The following is a 26,377-nucleotide window of genomic DNA, read 5'->3' on the forward strand; positions in this document are numbered from 1 at the left end:
CGCCTCCCCCTTCCGCTTTCTCCCTCGCGCCGCGGCGGCGCGCGCACCCGCCCTCACGCCCCTTGTCCCTTCCCACCCGGCGGCGGCGCGGACGGCGGCGGGGACGGCGTTGGAAGCCGGGCGCGCCGCGGCTCGCACGGTAAGGGCGATGCCCTGTCCCTGTGGCGGGGGCGGGGAGGCTGCGCGCCGCCCGCCCGGAGCCCCGCGTCCCCGGCGCTCGGGGGTGGCGGGGCGGGCTCCGTCCGTGCGTTCGGTGGGCCCGAGGCGGCGGGAGGGGCCGGGCGGCGCGGCCACCGTCCACGGAGGTGCCGAGGGGGGCTCGCCAGCGGCGGGGCGCCCGCTTGTGCGCGGCAGCCCTGTCCTTCGGGCCTGAGCGAGCGGCCCGGGCCTGCCGCGGGGCACGGGCGGGGTTCGCGGCCCCTGGCCGTGCCCGTGGGGGCGCGCCCCGTCCGGCGGGACCCCGCGCTGCCGGCCTGGCGGGGCGAGCCGGCGGCTCTCCCGTGCGGGAGCCCGGGTACGGCGGGCGCCGCCGCGGTGCGTCCCCGGCAGCCGTCCCGCGGGGAGCCGCCTCTGCCCCGTCCCTACGGCGGCGGCTGCTCGGCCTGGCTTGGCGGCACGTCGGTTTGCTCGGGGGTTGTAGGGGGAAGGAACGTAGCGAGGGCTGGCCCTGGTCTTCCCGTTCGTTTAACGCCCTTTCCACCGGCTTCCCTGGCGACTGGGCGAGGTTGTGCCCTTTAAAATCGTGGTGGTTTAAGGAAAAATAACTTGGTAAGTTGGAACTAAAATTTCCTTGGAGTTATGTAACTCCCAACTGATGCTGAATGCAGATCAGACTGAGCCGGTAGTGTCACTGATCACAAGTGTGCACTGTGGTCACAGTGTTCCAGTTTTTTTGTCCAAAGTGAATATAAACCGTTCAGCAGCACAGTGTCATAGAATACCTTTTATTGAAGTGTGCTTCTTTACGTTATTATGTTTATTGTTGTGGCTTTTAAATTGATTTTGACTTCAGCATGTGCCCCAGCTTCCAAGCACGTATGTCTTAGAAATAAAATCTGAACTAGAAAAAAATAAAAATGGTAAGTTACTAAATTATTTTAGACTCAGTGAACTCTCCCACAGGAATTAACCTTGAGGAAATCTGTGCTCTTTTACTGATAGTTAGAGGAGATGATTGTAGGACTTCTCCCTAATCCATACAATTTAACCACTTGTTTCAAGGAATCACTTTACTGGGCTTTCTGGTGAAGGGTAATTTTTCAGTCTATTGTGTGTACTTTTCACTGGGGTCATGGGAGGTTGGAATACCCTAGGCATTCGTTTTTCTGAAGTGAGAGAACCTGTTGTTTTTAAGACATAGGAGAAACTCACTAATTTCAAGATGTCATCAGTCAAACGCTTGGTTTATGCAGTCATCCATTTCTTGAGAGAGCAGAGTCAGATGGATACTTTCACTCCAGATGAGCAAGAAAGCTTGGAAGGTAAGTGATAAAGGTGCTAATATATATATGCATGTATAATACCTACACATGTATTAAATTGCTAGATGTATTTTATCATAGAAAGTAACTGCAGTGACCTAACTGAAACTGCCACCAAATATTATCTGTGAAGAAGATCATGATCTTAATGTTTCTGAGATTATTAATTTTAAAACATCTCTCATTTTTAAAATGTTCTAAAGTTACAACATGTGTACTACCTTAAGCAACAGATATTTTGAATCACAAGTTAAGCACTGCTACAGTGCAGACTATGGTAATGATTGTGTACGTGTCCCACAGATTTTTGCCTGCTGATTCCTTTTCTCTTTACTTTTATGTTTGGTTTCTTTCTGCATTTTGTGTCTGATAGTAGCTGTGCTGGCCATGGAGGAAGTAAAACAATTACCATATATTGGTTTTGGTATATGGGAAGAAGTCATGATAAAATAAATGCTTTGCATTTCTTTTTCACCTGAATAATGATTCCAAACAGTGCCCGGTAGTGAATTCATTTTCAGTACGGTATAGTTTTTATTATACATCCAGGTGTATCTATCTGTAGACGTAGCTACAGAAAGAGCGACTTCTGTGTGTATTCCTCTTTTGACACACATTCATTAAGTCTTTGTAACTTCATAGTGTCTGTCTTTCTCCTTCATACTGCTCTTATTCCTTTTCCCTAATTCCTGGAGACATCATAGCGGGTGGTATCACAATGTAGAATTAAGCCAGAGAGGAACAAAAAGTCTTAATTCTGCAGTGAACTTTTCGTAGTGTCTATTTAAAAGACCTCTGCACTGCTTCAGGAAGTCTTTGGTTGTAACACTCAGCCAGAGGAGGAATTTGGAAGCAAGAGAGTGAAGTCTAAGACCAGCAGTGCAATAAACAACATCCAGGCAGTTGATCACTGAGTTATCCGCAGTCTGCGGTGTAGAGAGTAGCCTTCCCTGAGGTGCAAGTCAAGTCCTGCTTCTCAGAGGCATAAACTTAAAAAGATAAACCTGGGGTGTGCTTCCTTCCAGTGTCTATTGGTTTTACAGTGTAGTTGTTCACTAAGCAAGAAAGAGACATTTGTATTGTGATATTCAAAGGATACTGCCAAAAGATTTTGTTTTACATCAGAAACTGGAGCATTTTGTACATTTGAAAAGTGGTAGTCATCTATGAATTTAACCTGAATTGGGTTATGATGATGTTCAGCTATGAAAGAAAGGAATGTTTTTTGAACTCACGTAATGAGAGATGAAGAGTTCTCCTTTTGCTTTTATAATAAAACTGATAAACAGTGGGTTATATCTGAAAATTTACCTGACAACCTGTCTTAGACCAGCCTTAGCCAATGTCAATACAAAAGAATCAGTTTTAAGATTCTGTTTTCTGAACAAAAAATATTGTAAAACCTCAGCTGTGCTTAAATGGTGATACAAAATTTACCATTTTAATACAGATATGGAATCCTAATTTTAAAGCTGTACCCTGCCAAAAGCATGGTACCATATGCAATGTGTTAAAGGATAGGAGATGGGCATTCTGAATAATTGGCTTGTTTTAGTTGTGCAAAATAATCTTTAGTGCATGTGGAGTAGCAGTAGCCCAAATCCCACCCACTGAAATGTTTAATGTTAGATGGAGGTATAAGGGATGAAAAAATTTGACTGATGTTTTTCGTTGGTACCTTGTGTATCTACTTGGTGCCTCTGAAAAAATAAAACACTGTATGATTAAGTGTCTATGCCAGGAAGTGATTTAAACACTTCCCGTGCCCCACAAAACACACAAGGAGTTAGAACATTACAAATAAAATTGAGACTTTATCAGTAGAAGTCTAGCATGTATTCAAACCCCATTTATATTGATAACCTGCATTCTGTATGTTTGAATCATATAGCAATGTCAATGGTAGTGTAAATTTCCTGTAGGGATTTTGTACTTGCATGATGAATAAAAATGCCTTGTTTTGAGAAAGCAGACTAACTGGAAGGTAGACTGTAGAAATATACTCTCCTGTAACTTAGGATCTAGAGCAGCGGTCCAGATTTCTGGTAGTTAAATATTCAACTCTGTTCTGTGAACTAGAAACTTCTTCCAGGTTACATTTTAGACAGTGTATATTATGGCAGTTATTTCTCTTTCCTGTTTACAGTTTCTTTTTCTTTTTTATTTCTTGTCTATAGCACCTGTTTCTGTGGGATTAAAGCAGAAACTCACTACAACATGCACAAGGCTTTATTTTTTTTCTTACTTCTAAGATCAATGTACTGCTATGAATTTCTCTAAGGCAGTGTTTTCAAAACAGTGGAATGCATCCCTTAAGGCAAGGGATGCATGTAATGCTGGAGATGGGGAGCCTTATTGTGTAATCTGAAGCAAGATGACACCAAGTACTAAATGGACCTTAACAGCCCAATTAATGTTGATTATTCAGTGATCAATATCCCTCATATCTGCTATGATGCCTTGATGTTGCTTGCAACTTGTGCTTGGACAGCAAAAAAATCTGGAGCTATGTGACACTGGGGATGCTGAGCTGGGCTCCAGCATAGCCCAAGTGCTCTTGTCAGGTAGTAGGTGTTTGTGTGAGTCCCAGCTGTTCAGCAGGGAGGGAGGTATCTGTACTGGTTTGCAAGGTGGTCAGCACAAGCTTCAGCAACTGTGTAGGCCTCTGAAAGTGTGTGTGATGATGGAGATAATAGGGAGAACATATAACTTTGGCCTGATTTGGAAATCAGACACAGGAAAAAACTTAGATTAATAGCTCATGTGGTACCGCAAGTCTTTCCCAACTTACTGATGATATTGAGCTTGCAGCAGTTGACAGTGCTGCACTTTGGTAATGGGTTAGTGAGATGCTGGCAGTCTAGTCTCTTGAAATACTTTTCAGACAAAACCAAATCTTCAGTCCTTTGATTTTACTGGGGTCAGGTTTTTATGTCACATTAAAACAAGTTAGTTTGTTGGTCTTGTCACAACTTAGTACACCTTCTGATTTGGAAAAGTTTCTGGTTTGGCTATGTTTATTTTTACACAGGTTTCTACTGTTGACTTGCATGTTAACTAGTGGTTATTATTCTAATCTATGGATTCATCCCGTAAGAGATCCTAATTTTGTTATACCTGTGATAGATAAGATTGTAAGGGTTATAAACTCCATTTTTCAGTTAAAAGATAACTGTGGGAGTTCACTGTAACAACTGATTATTTCATGGAAGTGCTTACCAGTAATAATACCATACTCAGAATTGTTTTGTTTAAGCATAATTTGCACTGCTGCACTTTGCAGGAATCTCCTGTATGAGAGAGTTTGTTCTCGCAGTTTTAATGCCTTGAGAAGGATAAAGGAAGGATTTGTATTTGAAATTGATACAAAACTACAAATGAGGTGAGGCATTCAGGAAAGGGAACGCCTTTAGGTCAAAATAAGTTCGAGGGGAAAATTGGTAAGTATACTATGGCAAGTGGCTTCCTATGAACTTATATAAGGAAAAACAAGATATGCAGTTCCACTGATTTTATGATAGGCTTGGTAATAAGTATTATTAACATATAATTCAGAATTCAGCATGAGTGCTTGCTTTACAAGAATTAAGTTTTTCTACATATCAGTAGACAAAATACTTTAACCCAAATGTTTCAGCACTCTTATTGGGTAATTTAGAACCTGGCAAATTGATACATTTTTAGCATTTATAGGTTATAGGCACAAGTTGAGTGCATATTTAGCAAAGTATTAAATTGTTGCATGTTATTAACATTAATTTTGTATCACACTTGACTCCTTCTGAATAATGTCTATTCTATGTTATCAGAGTTTTCTGAGAAATGACGTCTTCCAGGTTTTACTATTCAGTTTACAAGTCTACTTCTGCTTTTCTCCCAGTTGTGATGTAGAAAACAGGGTCCTCATGTTGGTGGTACTGTCATTAACTTTCAGTAATTTTACTTCTTTAATTTTGTGACAGGGTTCAGGTTCATTATAATGTAAATAAGAATTCAAATTATATTTATTTTATTGATATTGGACTGAAATTAAATTTAAATTCTAAGATTCAGGTTTTACTGATCCTTAATGTGAATTCAGCTACTCTTGGTTATCTATAGTTCGAGTTAAAAAAGTAATTTTTCTCTTCAAACTAGGCTTTGCTTCTTTGTTCCTCCTCAGTTTTCAGTCTAAAACATTTAGATGATATACTTTAATAAAAAACTAGATTCCCAAGATGATAGGGAAAATGATAGAATTTGAGATACTATGATTAACAGAATACATATATCTATATGAATTGTATATAATAATTTATCTTCTTTTGTCTAAAAACATGTGAGCACATTGAAAACTTAAGTTAGGTATTTGGATCTACTTTTTTTGTAGAATTACTTATTGTGAGTGTATTTGCATTATTGGAGGTTTGGGAGGGTTGTTTATTCTTTACACAACAGAACATGTGAAAGGATAGTGCAGATATTTTTTTTAAAAAAAATAGGATAAAGGCTTGTGATTAATGAAGCATTTTACTAATAAACAGTGTCTTCACATTAATATATCCTGTTCTAGAAAAAGGTAAGGAGTAATAAGTATCTTGCATTTATTCTTTACCGTAAAGGGTGAGCCATATTCTTCCAACTGTTATGGCACACAAATATGTGGCAGTTGTGGTGTTTTGCGGTGAGGCATGTGACACATGCATAGTTGTATTACAAATTGTGGTGCTTTTGTTAAATACTAATATTTTTATGTTTTGAAAAAAGATACTAAATGATTGAAATAAAAGTTTTAAATTGGTTTAAGAATAATGGCTGAAATATGTATGGATTCTGTGTAGCTTATGCCATTTTTCAGCAAGTCAGTTCTGTGGGGATAAAGTCATCTCTCTTTATGTTCCAAAGACCTGCTTTTACTAGCTGAATAAGGATGTGAATCACAGCTTTATAAATGAATTAGTGAAATTACACTTCTGTTGAGAAACTAGTGAGTTTTTTATTGTTTTCTTCTTCCTTGTAAGTTGCAATTCAGTGTTTGGAGACTGTCTTTAAGATTAACCTGGAAGATACTCATCTTGCACCTCCACAGCATTTGATAGAAATGTTCACAAATTCTTTTCACAAGGTAAGAATTTAATTTAGATTCTAGAGTTACTCTGTGAATATGTGCTAAGATTTTATATTGTATACACAACCCTAAAGTGCTGTATAGGTCAAGACATCATGGAAACTTAAGGAAAACATGAAAAAAATGACATTTCCATAGAAGCTTTCAGAATAAGAATCTTTTGGGGCAGTGGGAAGAACTGACTTCAGCTAGACAAGGATAATTCCATACAGAAAATTACTATGCACTGGATGTCTCATTCTCACTTGAAAAAATTTATCCTTCAGGTAAGCATTTTGTAGTTCCTAGGGATAAATATCTGCGAAGTGCTTGAGTTCATTCGTAGTTTGTTGATGCTTCTCATTCCCTTCTGGAAATAACTTAGTTGTTCAGTTTTAAAAATATGTCCATGAACACCAACCTTAAAATGGGAACTTTAAAAATGTGTGCTAATAATACGTGTTATTTGGAATCCCCAGTACAGGAGGCACAGGAACCACCAGGGTGGCAAATAGGAAAGTCAGAACTAAGAAAATCAAGACTGTAGAAATGTATCAGCTCTCTTCCCCTTGACTTCCTTAAAATGTGTGGTGAGCCGTAAGGTTTTTTTAGTAGTAGAAGGCAAGCTATCTTTCTCTTCTAAGGGTATTTAATGATGTTTAGTTCTTTCATACTTCCTGTGCACTACAGAAAATCTGATTGCTTGTTGATACAATGCTGCCCAGAATGAAAGAAGTTTTTAATAAAATCAGGGCTTAAATTTTAATGAAAAAAATCTTGGATTTATTTACATACAGAATGACATGCTGCCTCTCTCAGATTCTTTACCAGAGGATGTTGAAAAGGCTGACCAACTGAAGGATGAAGGTTTGTAATAAACATAGGAATAAACATCTTATGCTTTTAGTAAGATTTTTGAGTTAGCATGGGTAGTGATAGTATAGCAGTGGGGCAATACACACCCTGCACAAAAACTTCAGCTTGTATTCTCTGGTGATTGTTGTGTTGTAAGAGGGCTAAGTGATTTGCTCCATCTGGGGTTTAAGAAAATAGTCTATTCTCTCCCTTGCTCAGGAGGTTGCTTAAGAACTAAGGGGTAACATGTGAAGTCCAGGGCAATGTTCCTGAGTAGTAGAAGCTTTAAGGAATGAACAGTTATTGTTCAGTATACTGTAGATTTCTGTTTGTCCATGGAATTGGTATACAAGTTTCTACTTTATATTGAAAAGGCTGTTTGTTGTCAGATTATGTACTAGCTGAATATTAAAACATTGGTTAAAAGCTGACCCAGCTGAAGCCAGTAGAAAAATCCTTGTGAAATTACTAGGGTTATTTCACATATGGGAAATATTTTGTGTGCTCTATAAAAACTGCAGAAAAGCCAGTTGTATATTTTCCCTTTGATAGGTGTTACTGCTGTTATGTGAGGAAAAGCAGCTGTACTGTAGAAGTCTTCACTAATGCTACTCAAGAAGGAATCCATTTCGTTTATAATCCATTTATTATAAAGAAAGGGAAGAAAATAAAGGCGTGTAGCACTGATAACTGATATGAAATGTTATCAGGTGGATTGATGCTTTATAGATCATATTTTTTATGACCCGTTAGATTTTAAGATATTTGAGTTTTATAGAAAAAATTAAGTTTCTAATTGCAAGGCAGATGTAATCCTCTCAAAAAATTCAGGATAATGATGTGGAAAAAGTTCTAGGGTTTTTGAGAATGAGTTCCATGTCCGTTATCTTAAAGCTGGTCATCTGTAGTCATGAATGCAGTCTGTTACCACCTCTGAAAGTAAGTTTTCCTAATTGTTGAAGTTTCTCATTAGCTCTTCAGTTCTAAGGATAAGAGTTCAAACAAAGTTAGGTCCCAAGCGAAAATTAGTTTGTAGGTTGTAATGTACCATGCAGTACATGCTGGCTTTTCATTTTGCTGTCTCTTAACTGTCAGCTCATGGAAAGTGAAGAGTACCTGTAGCACTCACTATAGTTATTGGACTGTAGAGATATTCAGCGCTTCCCAGGTGTAGGTGTTAGAGCAATGCCTGTTTTAAATCTGTGACTGTCTTTTCATCTGGCAGTCCACAGGACTGAGGAAATGAAATTAAAGTGTGCTATGTGTTAGTTTGTGTGTGGCATTACTAAAGCAATTCCATGTCTGAAAAAACTGGAAGGGTCTAAACTTAGACAAAGGGCCATTTAAAGTGTCAGCTATCAGGGCATTAGTAAGTAGTTTGGAACTGCTTGAAATACCTCTCGTTAATTTCCCATAATAAAATCAAAACTGCCTGTCTTGTTTTCTAATGCTGATCTGTCATTAATCCTCCTCATTTTCACACATGTAATATCTATCACGACTATCATTCTTTTCAGTTATGAGTATCTTCTGCCTTGAGTTAGGGAGATAAATTCAATAACTTGGGGAAGTCCATTTGACCTGTATCTTCTGTAATAATGTGATTCTATAACTATGCCATTTCCTCATTTCTATCGTACCTTACCAACATAACTTCCCTTACCTTTGTAGCCACCAGCCTGCTCCACTTCAGCTCTTAAATTAGTCCTAGGATTTGTAGAAATTGGGCAATGAATGGCAAAATAAAATCAGATTGCTGAATTTTCTTTATTGGTTGCTATAAAACCAGGAAGTAATGTACCCTCCAGACTTGTAAATACTTGAATTTACTTGCCTACCCTTGCGTATCACTTGACACTTTGGCTTAATGTAAGCTATGTAAGAGCACAGATTATGTTCAGGTTTGTATAGTATAACAGTGGCTTGGCCGGAAAAGATCTGTGTGTTACCACAGTATAAACTGTAACAATAGGTAGTATTTTCATTATAGAGGGCACACATTCAAAAGTATAACCATTTGTGGTTTGTTTTTTTAAGAACTTTTGTCTGGCATTAAAATAAAATATTACTGTTGCTTTTCCTTTTGTCCTGAATTGCTTAATCTCAGCAGAAATTGTGGGTCTGGCTATTCTTCTGTTTTCCTTTAGCCAGTTTAGATCTGGAGAGAGAGTGCAAAAAAGGTGCCCACTGATACTAACTCCAGTTTAGCCCTGTACCCCAAGTCATCCTTAGGTCAGAGCAGTATGGAAAATTCTAACTTTGATAGTCGATGGCGGTTTTGTTTTAGAGAAAGGTTAACTGCTGCAATCTTGTTGAGCGCAGATAACTTGCAAGTCTTTCATCTGGTAACAGTATTTAGTGTACAGACCTTTGCTTTAGATCAAAGGAAAGATGTGTAGATAGTGGGCCTGTTGAAGTGAGACACATATGGTTACATTCTGTGTATATGTTGAAGGTAGACATGCAATTACAGTTTCAGTTTGCTTTCCCACTGACAAGGATTGCTGACCGTAAGTCTAGTATATCACTATTTGGAAGAGGTGATTTTGTATTACTTTGATGATACTTAGTTACTTAAATCCAGTTTTGTTTATTAAGCTCTCCATGTTCACAACAAGTATAGTTGTTTTCAGTTAGTACAGGCACCTAGGACTGCTTGCTTCACAGTGGTTTGCTTTCTGTCGGAGGCAAAATGTTGCACTGAGCTTTTCCTGTGAGGTGGATGGAGAACTGGCTGAACAGCAGAGCTCAGAGGGTTGTGATCAGCAGTGCAGAGTCTGGCTGGAGGCCTGTAGCTCATGGTGTTCCCCAGGGGTCAGTACTGGGTCCAGTCCTGGTCAGCTTACTCATCAGTGAGCTGGATGAAGGGACTGAGTGTCCCCTCGGCAGGTTTGCTGATGATACAGAGCTGGGATCAGGGGCTGATACCCCAGCAGGCTGCGCTGCCATTCAGCGAGACCTGGACAGGCTGGAGAGTTGAGGGGAGGAACCTGATGAAGTTCAGCAGAGGCAAGTGTAGGGTCCTGCACCTGGGCAGGGACAACCCCACGCACCAGCACAGGCTGGGGCTGACCTGCTGGAAGGCAGCTCTGCGGAGAAGGGCCTGGGAGTGCTGGAGCACAGCAAGGTGCCCATGAGCCAGCAGTGTGCCCTGTGGCCAAGGTGGCCAGTGGGATCGTGGGGGGATCAGGAGGAGCGTGGCCAGCAGATCGAGGGAGGTGATCCTCCCCCTCTGCTCTGCCCTGGTGAGGCAGCACCTGGAGTGCTGTGTCCATTGCTGGGGGCCCCAGTTCAAGAGGGACAGGGAACAACTACTGGAGAGGGTCTAGCAGAGGGCTACAGAGATGGTGAGGGGGCTAGAGCATCTCCCTTCTGAGGAAAGGCTGGGGGACCTGGGCCTGCTTCGCCTGGAGAAGAGGAGACTGGGAGGGGATCTTATCAATGTCTACAAATATCTTAAGGGCGAGTGTGAAGAGGCTGGGGCCAGGCTTTTTTCAGTGGTGCCCAGTGACAGGACAAGGGGCAACGGGCACAAACTGCAACACAGGAAGTTCCACCTGAATATGAGGTAGAACGTCCTTACCTTGAGGGTGACCGTGCCCTGGAACAGGCTGCCCAGAGAGGCTGTGGAGTCTCCTTCTCTGGAGATTCAAAACCTGCCTGGATGCGACTGTATAACCTGCTGTAGGTGAGCCTGCTTTAGCAGGGGGTTGCACTAGATGATCTCCAGAGGTCCCTTCCAACCCCAGCCAGTCTGTGGTCTATAGAAACCTGTTGACTTATCCCTTCTCTTGCTTATTTTGGGAGAGAGTTGAAATATTTTGCCAAAATACAAGGAAGTCAGTGAAAGTCTATAACTTTCCTGGTAATTTCTTGACATTTCTGGGAAAGCAGTGCTTCTGTGTGATCTAGCAGTCCAAAGATCTGCAGTTGCAGAACCAGGGACAATCTTAGGCTTGGACACTCTGTACTAGGACTTTTTATCTACTACTTTGTGATTGGGAAGGAAAGAAAGTACTGGGACTGCTCTGTGTTGGTGAAGAAAGAATGAATAAGATATCATTTGTTTTGAAAGACCTTACTTTAGAATTTTCTTTCCATAGAAAATTGTATTTTTCTGTTTTTTCACTGGACATTAAAAATATGAAATATGAAACTTTGTTATAGAGTAGAAGTTCTGAGGTTTGTTGCTGAGAAATATTTCTTCTGAATCATTTTAGATTGCCTGTGCTGTACATACTTCTCATTATCTTAACGATTGAGTTCTGTAGCTTCAGAAAAGTGCTTAGTTTTGCTTTTGATTTTCCATGTTATATGAACAGTTAAAAGCAAGTTGTTGGGATATGTGAGAAAGTAAGATCAAAAAGGAATCAACATGCAGCCTTTTGGATTACAAGGCTTGCAAAGACAGTTAAGACTGATGAATCTATATTAGAGTGGAACTGCAATTACAATTACACTTCTCAACAAAGTGATCTTTGCTTAACAGCAGAAACTACCTGGAAAGTTTAAAATAGCAAAATGAGAAGGGGAAAGTTTATGGGGTGGACTACAACGTACATAATAAACTTTATGGACATAGTAGATATTTTTATGTGCATTATTCCATGGCAATTTTATTCAAATTATTAAAATGCAATCGTAACTACCATATATAGATGCTGTAATGTGCTCTGTATCTTTCATACACAGCACTGTTTCTTTTAACCACTAAAGAGCTTTTTATAATGTATTTCAGGTAATAATCATATGAAAGAAGAAAATTATGGTGCTGCAGTGGATTGTTATACTAGAGCTATAGAACTGGACCCAAACAATGCAGTCTATTACTGCAACAGGTAAAATAAAAACAATACACAGTCTTCATTCCCAAACTTCATTAACGTTATTCAAAGATAAATTGTAAAGTAGATCAAAACAGCACGACAATATGAAACCCCCACTATTTAAAAATATATCATGTTAAATTTACAAAAGATCCAAAGTGGAAGTGAGCTCATTCAGTGTATCTCTATCAGTGAAAGGTGTGATACGGGCTTTCAAATTACTTGTAACACTTAAGATCAGATTTTTGTGAGTTAAATTGTCTATATTAAATCATAACATAGGCTGTGCTTCCCAGTTGAGAGTAGTAAGAGCCTTTTTTTCTGATGTTCTAGTGACTCAGCTGCCATCTCTATCTCCCCTAATACGGACTTTCCCTGGAAAAAATATCATTGTAGGAATACCACTTTGGAGATTTTAAGCGTTGTATAAATACACAGCATTTTATGCATGACCTCTTGAAAAATAACAAGGCTGCTGCTGTTAGTTTCATTGTGAAGTTTCATAGTGAAGACACAGTGACATGGGAGCATGTGAAGTCTGGAAGTGCATGTTAACCCAGCAGCAGAAGTATGCTCTTTCAGTATACTACCCAGAAGACCAGCATAAGAGCAAAGGCAGTATAGTCTGTGAGCCTGCTGGAAGCAGCCTGCCTTTAGAGCAGGGGTCCTCAAACTACGGCCCAGGGGTCGGGTACGACCCCCAGGGCCCTCAGTCCGGCCCCCAGTATTTACAGACCCCCCTGCCCCACCCCCGCTGGGTGTTGGGGGGGGAAACCAAGCAGCCGCACATGACTGCCTGCCACTGCATCCGCGCGCCAGCCCCCTGGTTAAACAGTTTGAGGACCCCTGCTCTGGAGCCACTCTGCTCTACACTCGTCAGTGCCCCTGTTACCAGAAGGATATCTTGACTTGTTGTCATTCTGGCCCTGTGGCACTATACCCAGTGGATTTTTCTATTTTTGAGCTGTGCTTCCATTACTGCAGAATTTAGTTTGTGATAAATACAAGTGAAAGATTCAGTGTTTCATGGCAAGCATAAAGAGAAAGAAAACGCAGTTTACTTATTTTACATCTTTCAGATGGCAGTTCAAAGTGTGAATCATTTATTTTCCTTGAGAAAAGTTATCACATAAGTGATTTTAGGTATAAAATGGAAATATAAGACCAGATTCAAAAGCCTTCCAAAATCACTGAAAGTTTCCTTAGTAGCATGGGCTTAAGCACCAAGTCTGTAATCAGCAAAAGCAGAAATACTTCACTCTGTGTGCTGTGTCATCACATACCACATTTCTGAGGACCAAAATTAATCTTGATGTCAGTAACCACAGTATTGTATGAAGTTATTTAAAAAGACAGGCAGTTGCCTGGAGTAATGCAGTATTTGAATAAACATAGGCCTTATTCTTATCTTTCTTAAGCTAGTTTGGGAGCAGTGGAGATGTATTGCCTTCAACAGTATTGCTTTTTACTCACACCAGCGAGAAAAAGAGAGACCTGAGATGCCCTAGAAGTTTTAACTGCCCATATAAATTTTTTGTAAATATGGAGAAAACATTTTTTGTTCAAACACATGGAGATTAAGCATGGGAAATTTCAATTATTAACCTGTTCCAATGTCCTTTTTAATTTGGGCAAGTCTCTAATATTGTTGTATAAAGGTCTTCAGCCCTTAGTATTTGTCTTGTATAGAGATGCAATTGTAGTGTAGTAATTCCGAGATTATTGAGAAATGTTACCCTGATTTATGTTGCAAGCATGAGCTGCTGGATGAAAAACTGAGCAGCGAAAAACCACAGCATTCCTCTGAATGGCAATAAAACAGTACTTTTTGCTAGAAAATGCTAACTGTATAAAAAATATCTGCTTAAACAATGATTTTATGTAAGTTATTACTTCAGAGTGTTACTTGTAATAGGATTTATGATGTATTTTATGTATAGTCATATGCTGGTTCTAAAACATAAGAACTATTTATCTTTTGTGTCCTCAAAGGGGAGTGCATGTTCTCAAAAGCACTAGTCTAGCAATGGACTGAAGCACATACTTAATTCAGAACATGAGCTTGTCCTACTTGATTTGAGGAAAGCTGAGGCATTACCTAAATAGTGACTTTAGTCAGTAACATTAAACGTGTCTGAAGTTAGTCATGGACATGTAAATATCTAAGCTTGGGTTTTTTTCCTTTTATTGTTTTTCTGACAAAGGTGTCTCACTTCCCTCCCATCTTCCTCTTAGGGCTGCTGCTCAAAGTAAGCTCAACAACTACAGCGAAGCAATAAAGGATTGTGAGAGTGCCATAGCAATAGACCCAAAGTACAGCAAAGCATATGGGAGAATGGGGTAAGCTAATACAAATCTGAGTAAACACTGAAGACCCAAGTGTAAATCACCGTAGATTTTCTGAAATAAGTGGAGCTAGGTTGTTTTATTTAGCTGACATTCTTATTCTGAAAATGTAGCAATTCTTTGGAGAGGACCCTATGAGGCTGTCAGCTTCAAGTTTTTGATTGTGGTTGATCTCAGCATTTTCATATCAGATTTCATCATTTTGCATTTTTTTTCTTTCAGTTTATCAACTTTGCAGATTTAGTTTAGAAAGTTATGATGTATTTTTTCTACCTCCTACCTAGTTATGAATAACCAACATTCTGCAGATGGAACAGTGTGTTAATGATGCTGTTAGAGAGAATTATAAAAAAGTATTGGGGCTTCACTCTAGCAGGAACAGAGGCTTAACTTTTCTGTTCAATAGGTCTTTGGAAATAGATGTTTTAGCAAGCCTAAGCCATGTACCTTTGGCAGTTTTTCTCAGTCATGTCTGAGAGATTAACTGTATAGCCTCTTTTGGCAATGGGTCTGATTAAGTGCTCTCTGAAAAAAGTGTCAGGAATGCTCTGAATGAGATACCTACTTGAGTGAAGAGCCATTCTTCCAGGATGTGTAGCTTTGCATTTGCAATAATCAAACATATTGTGGGTGTGGGCTGAATGCTGCATAAGGCTTCTGAGGTTATATCTACACTAGTAAATCAAAAAATGCTTCAGCTGGCACAAAATGGCCTGTGTCCATGGTATTAAAATCTAGTTTGTAGTGTGGAGCGGCCACATCCAAACTGCCTATTGCTAAATTATGTTGGCTGGTATTAAATTCTGAACCATGCCCCAAAATTGTCTGGGATAATGCTTGTTGGCCTGGGACAAAACCATGGCAAGGGGCATTTATTTAAGACCAAATATGATGGAATTCTATCACTTGAAAACTTTCAGTGGTACAGTTTTACTAATACAAATGTAGCCTGACTGGCTTTTAAGATAATTCACTCACTTTGAAACTTTAGGGAATATTGAATTGGTTTTGTCCTATTTGACTCTCTTCAGATTGTTTCTTCATATAGCACAATCCAAGATTGCCTGATTTCAGTGAAATGGAGGGAAGCTACAGGCTGATTTAACTGGAAATTGTAGGTTATTTTAGAGTTCTGGGTGTAAAACCAGTGTGCCTTTTGATACACAATGTAAGTGGGATCATTCTCAGGCAATAAAGCTTCTCTTTTTGATTGTCTGGTTGTTTTCATAGAGGATATATTTTGAGCTACAAGCCATTGTTAACTCAGCAGATGGATATGGTAATATTTTTGGCATAGGCTGAATGAGGAAACAGTGCTTGCTTAGTAATAACTGAATAAAACAAGTGCAGAAAAAAGTCTATATGACAAAGCTGTGTTTTCTGATTGCATTATGCTGGCATATCAGTTTTTCTCAAGATTTGACAGAAACTCTTTACATGTCACAGAAAGATACAGAAGTGCCACAGAAATATGCACAGATGGGAGCCAGGTAGATAGTTAAAGTAATACTTCCAGCATGACCCTGAGAGGGCACTTGTCTGGGTAGGAATTGTGAGCAAGGAAACTGCTGCCTGCTCTTCTGACTTGTGCTGTGTTCCAAGAAACAGAATTTTACATACTTTCCTTGTAAAAAAATGCAATTGCGACACAGCAATGCCAAATTGCATTTCTTGTCTGGTCAGAAACTATTCTGTCAAGTCAATAGGCCAAAAGGGGAATGTTGGTGGTTTTTTTTACGGGAGTAACGGTGTTAAGAGAGAAAGCATCGATACTACATGGATTCCTCAAGGAGCATTGTTGGAAGCTCCTGGAGTTTCATACTGTTACTGAGCTCATCATCACCGAGAGTGATGACTGTGACTGATGTATCTAACGCACTCAGCTCTCTTGCCTGAGTTAAAAGACTAAGGTCTGTTAGTGGGCATTAGCACAGGCTTATCAACCCAGTCTGTGTAGCAATGGCCTGTGTAGGATATACCAAAGAGAGCCTGGAGTACTAAATAGTGAATGTAAGTTACACAGATCTTTCACAAAATGTAGAGAAAGTCAGTTTAGTTTTGTGGCTGGCATAAATTGAAAATACAGTAGAAGCAGACAGACTTGAAACTGCAACCAGGTGGACTTCTGGAATAGCTCGAAGAAAGATGATGTTTTAAATTTGAAAGCAAATAATGTTTCAAAAGTAGTAGATTTGTCCTGTGCTGTCCTGAGCTGCTGGAGAAGAATCTTTTTCAAAACATTAAGCAGATTTCCCTGAATCAAGGGTTTTTTACAGTACCTTAGGAATGTTGCTGCTATCCTGTAGAATCCATTGTCAAGCTGTTGAAGTAAAAGATCTGTAAGGAGAACCTTGTGCTGATCCGAAGACAAAAATCTATTATGCTGAAATTTGTGGTTCCAGTATTGGGTTTCTTGAAGCTGCAGAACTCACATTAAGGGTATCTTTGCCCTACTTACCCATGCTATCTATCTGAATAATCTTTTGGAAGGACTGGAGGAAATACTTAAGAGGAATTCCTGAGCTTATGCAAAAAGTCACAGATGTTGGATCCAGTTGTGCTTTCAAATACAGACTAAATCACTTGATGATACCAAGGAGCTTTTAATGAAACTTGTATATATATGGAACAGACAATGCAAGATGAGTTCTTGAGGGATCATCTCTTCTGCAAAAACAAGTGCTTACACTAACCAGTAGAAGCTTTAACTTAGTGTTCAAGCTAAAAATTAGTTGTGAGATGCTGTTTTACTTAGAACAGAAGGTATCATTATCTTTTGATGGTAATTTATGTTCTACCCAGGATTTCTTTATTTCACATTAGGTTGGCTCTGACCTCAGTGAATAAATATGAAGAAGCAGTTACCAGTTACCAAAAAGCACTGGATCTTGATCCAGAGAATGATTCTTATAAATCAAATTTGAAAATAGCAGAACAGAAACTAAGAGACATGTCCAGTCCTGTAAGTTAGCTCCGTATCTATTTATTTACAATAGTTTTAACTGGGATTTTGTAGGTAAGCTTATCTTCAATTGCAATTTGTTTGTAGACTGGAACTGGACTGAGTTTTGACATGGCAAGCTTGATAAACAATCCTGCCTTCATTAGCATGGTGAGTGTATTTCAAGCTTTACATTATACTGTTTTAAAAATGAAGTTCTAAGAACAACTCTTGTTTAATAGCTCAAGTAATTTTAACGCTTTTTATGACTACAATGATTTCATTATACTGAATTTAAATTTTCTAAGTCATTTTGCACTGAAAACAAGAAGCGAAGCAGAAATCTCCTATAATGCCTGTCTTTATTTCCAATTGATTCTATCTTACTTATGAACAACAACATGCATAGATTAGCTACGCTGGTTTTGTAGATGGCACTTGTCAACAGCATGGTGAAAATTTCTGTTCTACATGTAGCAGTTAACAAACACAAAGAAGTCACCTCTGAAGTGAATAGCAGTTGATTCAGATGCGGTCTTCCCAAGACTAAAGTAACTCTGCTTGGCGAGAACTACCTAAGAGACCCTTCTGTTCTTACTCTGTCAAATTATCACTGACATCCTTAAGTGCACAAAACTTCATGCCATGTGCAGACAATGAATATAAATAACATATAGTGCATTCCTTTACTTCCAGTACAATGGCAAATGGTGGCTTTGTCCCTCTGTAGTTTTTCTCCAGGCACCGCTTTCTTAGCTAAATGGTATTAATTAACTTTGAAGAATGGAATTTAGAGAAAAAATGCAAAAAATACTTATTTCCTTTGACAACTCAGTTAAAAGTTTACTGCCCCTCTGGTAGCTTCATTAAGACAGGATGTTTCAGTCGGTGCTTCGGTGTAAAAGTGCACTGTATGCAAGAGAGATCAATACATCTGGTCTGATACTATGGTCACAATAGCAGAGATGGTAGGCAAGGAAGAACCGAGTGCGTTCTCTGATGGCTTTAGTAATTAAATGGCACTGGAACTCTGTGTACCACTGCATTGGCCACATGACTCAGTCTGCATCTGTTCAGAGACAAAAGATGTACTCTTCAATATGGAGCTAACTATGGGGAAAGGATTTTTTCCTTTATTTCCAGAAGATGCCTGGTCAAGTGGATAGAACACAGGGCATTCAGCCAGGAACAAAATAATTATTTTCCTGTGGCGTAGTTTTTGTCTTTAAGAAAAAAACCTGACTCACTGTCTGACCTCAAGATGGTTACTTCTACTCTCCATTTTGGGCCCCTAACCTAGATCAGACTTGTTACCGATGGAAGAAAGACAAAAAATCCTGTATTACCCATAGAACTGACCCGAATGTGGCATTTTATAGCCAACTGTAGACTCAAGAATAAGAGTTGGTTTATTTTTGATATATCTATGTAGACATATATTGATCATAAAATGAATATTGTACATATTTGATTTTTGTAGTACATTTAATAAGAAAGTGAATAAGCAGATACTGCATTGTGTCTGTTGATCTTGTGTTCATACAGACACTGATGTCTGTAGGAATTATGTTACTAACTTTAAAACATCCCCTGGTTTATTCTATAGTATCTGTCTGTATACAGGCTTACACTGTGGTAAACACAATATAATTTTTGAGGTCTCTTATGAATGAGAAATTTAAATGAACTTACAGTTACTACAAAGTAAGAAGATAGGCAGTTACCACAGAACGTACATGTTACCACAAAAGCATGCCACAAAGCAAGTTCACACACGGGTTTACTCTGCAATATTTTGTGGCTTTAATGTTAACAGTTTATACCTAGTAGTAACAGTAGCTGCAAAACTGATTTATCCAAGCCAGGAATCAACAAAATACAGACCTTTTTCCAAAAAGCCCAACAGAAAACCTTTGTCTTTGGAAGTTGTGGGTTTTTTTCTCCCAGTATGTGTTGGGTTTTTTAGGGGTTTGGTTTTGGGGTTTGGTTTTTTTAGGGTTTTTTTTTAGTTTTCTGGTACTGGGTTTTCATGTTTATTGTAGTCTTGTTTTTCATGTCTGACTCGGCAACCACTGTTTTTTATCTAACATGTAACAAATCGTCTCAGCTTCATATCCTTGAAGCAGTGTTGGTCTAATAACTGGTCTTGCTGGGGACCATGCACCTCTGTGCACATAAACCTAGGTGAAGTCTTAGATAAAACAAAGAATACAGCATGTGGGTTTGGGTGGTTTTTTTCTCAGAGTTTCCACAGTGATACCTAAGTAGTAAATGTGTTATAATTTCACCTATATATTGTCTATTCTAGGCAGCAAGCTTAATGCAGAATCCTCAAGTTCAACAATTGTAAGTATTAAAATGGAGCATCATTACAACAAGTCTCTTTAGGGGTTTGAATTAATAAGAGAAAAGGTGGATAGCGCTGTATTCCTGAAAATGTAATTTTATTTTTGCTTACTGTATGTAAAACTACTGCAGGTTTTTCCTCTTGCAGTTTATTTCCTCCCAGCAATTCAAAGAAGGAACTTTTGTTTATTGCTTACTGTAAAGGTTCCTGCATACCCTAATGCCAACACTGTGCTAACTGTTCCAGGATGTCGGGGATGATGTCAAACGCCATTGGTGGCCCTGCTGCAGGTGTTGGTGGCCTGTCAGATTTGTCCAGCCTGATCCATGCGTAAGTAAGAATCGTATAGTTCTGTTACATTTGTAGAAGCATCATTGTGCAACATCTGTTTAAAAGGGATAGTGTCAAGCCAGTTATACTGTGGCCTATCCTCATTGTATGCCTGATTATTATTAAAACTGAGAACTTACTTTCCACTATCTTGTTTGCTTGCTTTGTACATTTCCATCAACTGGAATGACTGAACTTCGTGCTCAGTTTCACTTTCTGGTTCTCATTGACCGTTTACCTTCTAAATGCCACTTAGTGAAAATGCCTCTCTAAATCTTAAGTACAGGTGCTTTCAAATTGTGTTGATATTTACTACCTGACATCCCAGACACTAGTTAGAAAAGCTACAGATTTACTTAGCACAGGTTGCAACAAATTCTGCTCTGGCATCCCTCCATTTAGCTGAGGAAGGCTTCAAGGAACTCAGTATCATGAGGAGCAGCTCAGGAAAACAGGATCCAAAGCTTTTATAGCGCAACAGTAATCCATCTGGGAAAAGTCTGCACAAAAACATACTATTTCCTTATATGACAAGACCTCTTGAAGGGCATACAATTTTACTTTATTTCAGCATTCTAGCCAGTTTCAACCTATTTTTAAGTTTTGCGCCTTTAGGGCAAAAACTGTATGTGTATATACATGTATACACAGACAGGAATGGGACCTCACAAAATCAAGGGCTGTTTTCACAAAAACCATGTGCTACACCTAGATCTGTGAAAATGGTGGCTCTCCTTCAACCTGCACTGTGGTTTAAAGGAGTCTTGATAATCTGCTACTTGGGCAAAATGCAGAAGTTACAGAGAAGCCTTGCCAGGCTGTTCACAAAGCAGTATGATTTACTTGCTTTTTCTGGTAAACCAGTGTTATGCTTATCTTTTACATGGAATTAATCTTACCTATTAATTTAACTCTTTAAGCTACAGTTCTTATGGAGATGGATCTGTCATTATTTCAGTCATACAAGACATAATTGTATGCCTACTTTCTACTAATGATGTCTTGCTCATAAGTACAAGTCAGCAGCAGCACAGTGTGTTTCTGGAGAAACTAATATAAGGCTGCACTCCAGCTACAAGAGTGGTAATCTTAAACAACTACAATAGATCCTCTCCAAAAAAAGGGAGCAAATCACTGCAGCAGATTTGTTGCTAAATTTTAGTTTACTGAGTATAGTAATGCTTTTTCCTTAGTGTTACTAAGTAGTAGTCCTAAAGAGTGAAAATGAAAAGCTGATAATCCTGTCTGGAGAGACTTTACCTAGATAAAGTCATAATGCTACAGCTTTCCTGCATAGTCTTACAATGTTATCTTTAATCTTAACTTGCATATAATGCACCTTTCAGTTGTATTGGGATATCCTGTTTTCTTATAAATGCTGCTTGTCAGGTTTTTTTCACATGTTGATCTTAAAACTGTTCGACACAGGGGGCAGCAGTTTGCACAACAGATACAGCAGCAGAATCCAGAGCTCATAGAGCAACTGAGAAATCATGTCCGGAGCAGATCTTTCAGTGGCAGCACTGAAGAGCATTCCTGACTTAAAGGAAGCATGTGAATTGGAATGGTATATAACCCTAAAATGCATACCATAGTTAGTAGCAAAAGCACCGTTGTAACTCTTCTGCTTGAATAGAAGACAGAAAACTCTTTGTGCGTGTTTGAAAACAAGAATAAATCTGTTAAACAGATCTATTGCACATAACTTGGAACATATCGTTTATGTATAGTTACTCCTCTGAAAATTAATACACTAAATAGGTGTTCTATTAAAATCCCTAAGTACAAGTAATTTTCAGTATGTGCATTAGATTGATCTCCAGGGCTACTGAGTAGGGAGGAGTTTTGTAGTGGGCTGATCATGCCTAACAGTTTAATTCTAAAATCCCAGTGCAAAAGGCATTTATTGTTATGGAGAAAATCGTTATGGCTGACTCCCTGTCAAATACTGAAGCAACAGGCCCATCTGATATGCCCCCTTTATAATGCCCATAAATTGGTGTTGGAGTATAGAGTGTGACTTAAACCTACTGCTTGAAAAGTCTGTTTCTTTAAGTCTGTGGAGGGGCTGTCATGGGTAACTTTGAAATATTTTTCAACTTCATTGGGCAGGAAGGAGGGAGATAAGTGCATATGAAGGAGTATCACAAACTGTAGGAAAAGAGAAGACACTAATCCTGAGCAGAATAATACACATAAATTAAAGTGTGACTCAGCTTGGGATAGGAAAAAGCATTAAGAAGTTTTAGGCTTTTCTACTGCCATGTATACCCTCAAATCATGACGGTAGCCCTGGAGGTCAGCATTATGGCACTATTTTCCTAGGCGTGGCAAACTGTATTACATTCCATATGTATGCAGTATTTAATATAAGCTTAAAATTCTTAACTGTAATAAGCTAAAACTGATCCTGTGACTGTACAGATAACTAGTACTGAAAATTGATCAAAAAATAACTGCCTCAGAAAGGATTCTTTTTCTATTCCTGTGTGATAAATCAATGGTTTAAACAATTATGTTTTTTTAATTTTCACCACACATGTCTATATTAAGTGATGGTTATATATGGCCAAGTTAATTTTTTTTTTTTTCACTCTATGGTATTTCTGTTCTTAACCCCACCTTTTCTTGCTCAGTTAATCTTACTCTTTCAGAGACCACTACTCTTCTGTATTTTTATTATGTTGTGGTTTTTTTATTCTGCTTACTGTTCACACTGCTTTCTGGTACAAGGCACACTTGTTTTTACTCCAGGGAGGTTCTCAGCGCTCACAGTTCTTCTTTGTATATCCAAACTAATTTGAGGAGCCTGCTTTGATTCCTAAGACAATGTGATCTCTGCTGGCCAGTAAGACTGGAGAAGGCATGTGGTAGAGTAGTAACAGACTCCAAAATGGAGAAATACAGAGGAACTCCTAGACTTCAGGCTTTATATCTGATTTACCTTGTGGTCAAAAAAGAGCACTTCTGATAGAAGCAAACACAAATTTTGTGTTAAGTCACATACTTGACTAACATATGCTAGTTGCACATCTATCGTATGATTTTTCCCTTATTAAAATGGGGGAGAAATGCAGCTGATCCAAGAAGAAAAGACTCGGAGAAAACAAAAAAATAGGAAATACGTATTACCACCTGTTGAATAAAGAGGTAAAGCTTAACAGAGCAACTTAAACAACTTTGAAGACATTTCATACTTTATTCAATAGAGCTTGCCCATACGCAGCATTAAAATGCTTTTTTAGTTTCTCTATATGGCTGCTGTAGCTGCCTTTTTGAGGCTGTAAAGATACTTAAGCTTTACATTAAATAGATTTCCAAGTAACAGCTTCTGATATAGCACCTCATGACAAAGAAAATACTTAACAGGACCTTTTTTTCAGAGGTACCTCAGATCCTGAATCTAATCCGTTCAAGAAAACTGCTACTTAAGTTGAGTTACATGTAACAGTACTGGATACAACTTAAAAGAAAGATCAATGCAGGCTGTAGAGGGGCTACAACTACTGTACAAACACTGCTTGTAGTAGTGTGTTGTGTCAGCAGAGAAATATTGCTCCTGGTATTTCTCTTGTTAAAACTTCCCCATTCCCCTTAATTCTCTTCCATATTTTCAACTGTTCAAAGCAAGTTTTACTGACTTCAGTAAGGAGAACTCTGAAATCCAGAGTGGAGTGCAAAGCACTGCAGTATCTGTCTCACTCAGTTTATCCTTACTGTATGATGGCAGTCTTCATGTGGTCGGTACCTTTCTTCTACTTTTTTTTTTTTTCTACTTTTAAGACAAAGTGTCAAGATCCTCTCGAGATCTCCTTACAAACTACAAAAATTTGATAATATTCAAAGACTGGCTGTAGAAGTTGTACTGTCAAGTACAAGCCCTATAGATTACTGGATTTATGGGAGAACTATCCCCAAGATTAAATGGGATGAAGCTTTGGTGAGTTATCTGAAAACTACTCTTGAAATAATCTTTATTGAGTGGTAACTTTCATTTCACATACTACAATATTGTCATGTCTAGGTTTTGTTCCAGGACAGATATGTAACCAGAGTATTTATTAAAAATACTGATGGCATAAGCTAACCCTTAAGGAATGTGCTACAAATGGCACAATACTTAACTTGCAAATGTTCTTTGCTGCTTGTATATTAACAGAAAAGGCTTTATAGCCTAAATAAAAAACAGTGAAACCAATAACAGGAATTGTCATTACATGCTTTTCCATTGAAACCAGGAACAGAGGGATCATTTATGCTAAAGTATTTTGCCTTGAATAGGCTAGATTGTTTCACAGTCATACTATATCTTAGTCACAGGGTGAGGATGGGATCTCTTCCTGTGTAAAAACTGCACTTTATTTTGCACTAAAATTTTTCATCCTCCTAGATCAAGTAGTAAGCCACTATGCCCATAAATACTGCTTTAATTTAAGGTCAATTGCAGTTTATTATTTAACTGAGCAAATATGCATTTAATACCTAATAGGTTTTGTGTCATTACTGTTCTATCAGCGTAAGTGTGATAATTGTTAGAGAAGAAAATGTTTTGCACTCTTAATTGTAAACTCCTGTAACCTGCTTGCATGGAAGTATATTCTTCTAACTATGCCTAATTATACAACAGACCTAATGAAATATTCAGCTTAGAAATTGTTGCAGTTGCACTTTCAGTTTTGTAACAAGTACAAAGTAAAATCACTCATGCATACTGAGAAAGAACTAAAGTCTGCACCTTGGGATTCATAACGCCGTTTAGGGCTACAGAATGTCATACTAGTAAAATGGAACTTGTCTACCATTTCTGTATCTCTCCTACCTCTTATTACCATATGGTTACATCTCCTTCAACTTGTGTAAGTTTAACTTGAAAACAGATTATAAATAAAGTTATTTACTTTTTTTGTCTGGATAGTTGTGGGTTTACTGTTTTAGTTTGCTGATGTACCTACAGTAACAGGTAAACTGCATAATACATGTTTATTTATGTTGGTTATTCTGCATTTTCTTAGATGTGCAGGATATAGTTTGTTGGTTTTTTTCCTGTAGGGACTTATTGCCTCAATTTATTAAGCTGGTTCTAAATTTATCCAATTTTTATAAATTGAAATCCACATGTAAAGTGTGGCGAATGAAGAGACGGGACGCAGCTTGATGCAAGCAAATGTCAATTTATTGTACAGAAGCACGAGTTTATATACACTTTCAGAAGCTGCGCGTTCTAAACAGATTGGTTCTTGAAGCTAAGCCTTGCATACTAGGCAATCCCCGATTGGTGGTTAACTACCATCAATTAACAGCAAGGTGTTACCTTTCCTTGGCGCCATCCCTCCCCCACTCCCTTGTGCTCTGTATCATGTTGATTGTTGTCTAGACAAGCTCGAGCACATTCCCCTCAGCTAACTGATTGCCACGCATGGTCCTAGTTTCCAGCCCGCTCCTGCATTAAAGGTTTTAAACACAAGGCGGCCTTAAGTAAAAAAACAGAAACTGAGGTTGCTAAGTGCCAATGTGGTAGCTGAGATATATGAGTAGTTAAACTACCTAGTTTAGTAGACATGCCACCAGCATTGAAGTAGGAAAGTCAGTCACCGTTCTCTCTATTAAATGGCTACCTTTGGGTGAACTTAAATACTTCAGCCAAAGATGTTTTCATCTTTTGTCTAAAGCAAACTAGGAAAAATACGTATCAGTGCTTGAACCAAGTCCTGAATTTCTTCCTGCATAGGCTTTGGAGAACTCTATCTAGGCCAGCCATGCAGGGTTTTATCCTCAATTTCCTAAAAATCTACTTAAATGCCTCTGGGACAAGAAGAATAACTTAGACCACCTCAGTCTACCAATAAAAAAAACCCACCTGATTTCTGCGACTTTAGTTTTCAGTACTCTACTAATTGGGAAGTAACATGCCTGCTCACAGCATGCCCTGGATTGCAGGGACACAGAGCTCTGCACAAGACTGCAGCTAACTGGGACAGGTTTGCTGTATTACCACTTTCCAGAGACGGAACCACCACCAGTGTGTTCTTCGGCTGCTGCTCTACTCTCTAGCTGCTGGTGCCTCAGTGCCAGCTGCACTCTCTCATCCCTTGCTGTTACCACATGATAGTTCTTATGGCTGTGCCCATACCATGCAAATACGCTGCTGTGCCAGGTACCCTGAAC

At 38.9% G+C, this 26,377-nt stretch overlaps 1 protein-coding gene across 2 annotated transcripts; it reads left to right on the top strand.

Annotated features, from left to right (window-relative positions):
* The first annotated feature begins 9 nt into the window (after window positions 1–9).
* SGTB (small glutamine rich tetratricopeptide repeat containing beta) lies at window positions 10–25,124 on the top strand. Of its 2 annotated transcripts, none has more exons than XM_037372869.1 (11): window positions 10–139; window positions 1,355–1,481; window positions 6,482–6,585; window positions 7,365–7,434; window positions 12,161–12,260; window positions 14,484–14,588; window positions 17,418–17,556; window positions 17,644–17,706; window positions 19,844–19,881; window positions 20,129–20,212; window positions 21,641–25,124. In XM_037372869.1, the coding sequence occupies exons 2-11, from the start codon at window positions 1,382–1,384 to the stop codon at window positions 21,750–21,752; spliced, it is 915 nt and encodes a 304-aa protein (XP_037228766.1). In that variant the 5' UTR covers window positions 10–139; window positions 1,355–1,381; the 3' UTR covers window positions 21,753–25,124. The 2 variants fall into 2 exon arrangements, with proteins under 2 accessions (XP_037228766.1, XP_037228767.1); XM_037372870.1 differs by lacking the exon at window positions 10–139 and adding an exon at window positions 611–768.
* The last annotated feature ends 1,253 nt before the right edge of the window (window positions 25,125–26,377 follow it).

This window comes from Falco rusticolus, chromosome Z (assembly GCF_015220075.1).
Source record: "Falco rusticolus isolate bFalRus1 chromosome Z, bFalRus1.pri, whole genome shotgun sequence".
In the NCBI taxonomy this organism is placed as follows: Eukaryota; Metazoa; Chordata; class Aves; order Falconiformes; family Falconidae; genus Falco; species Falco rusticolus.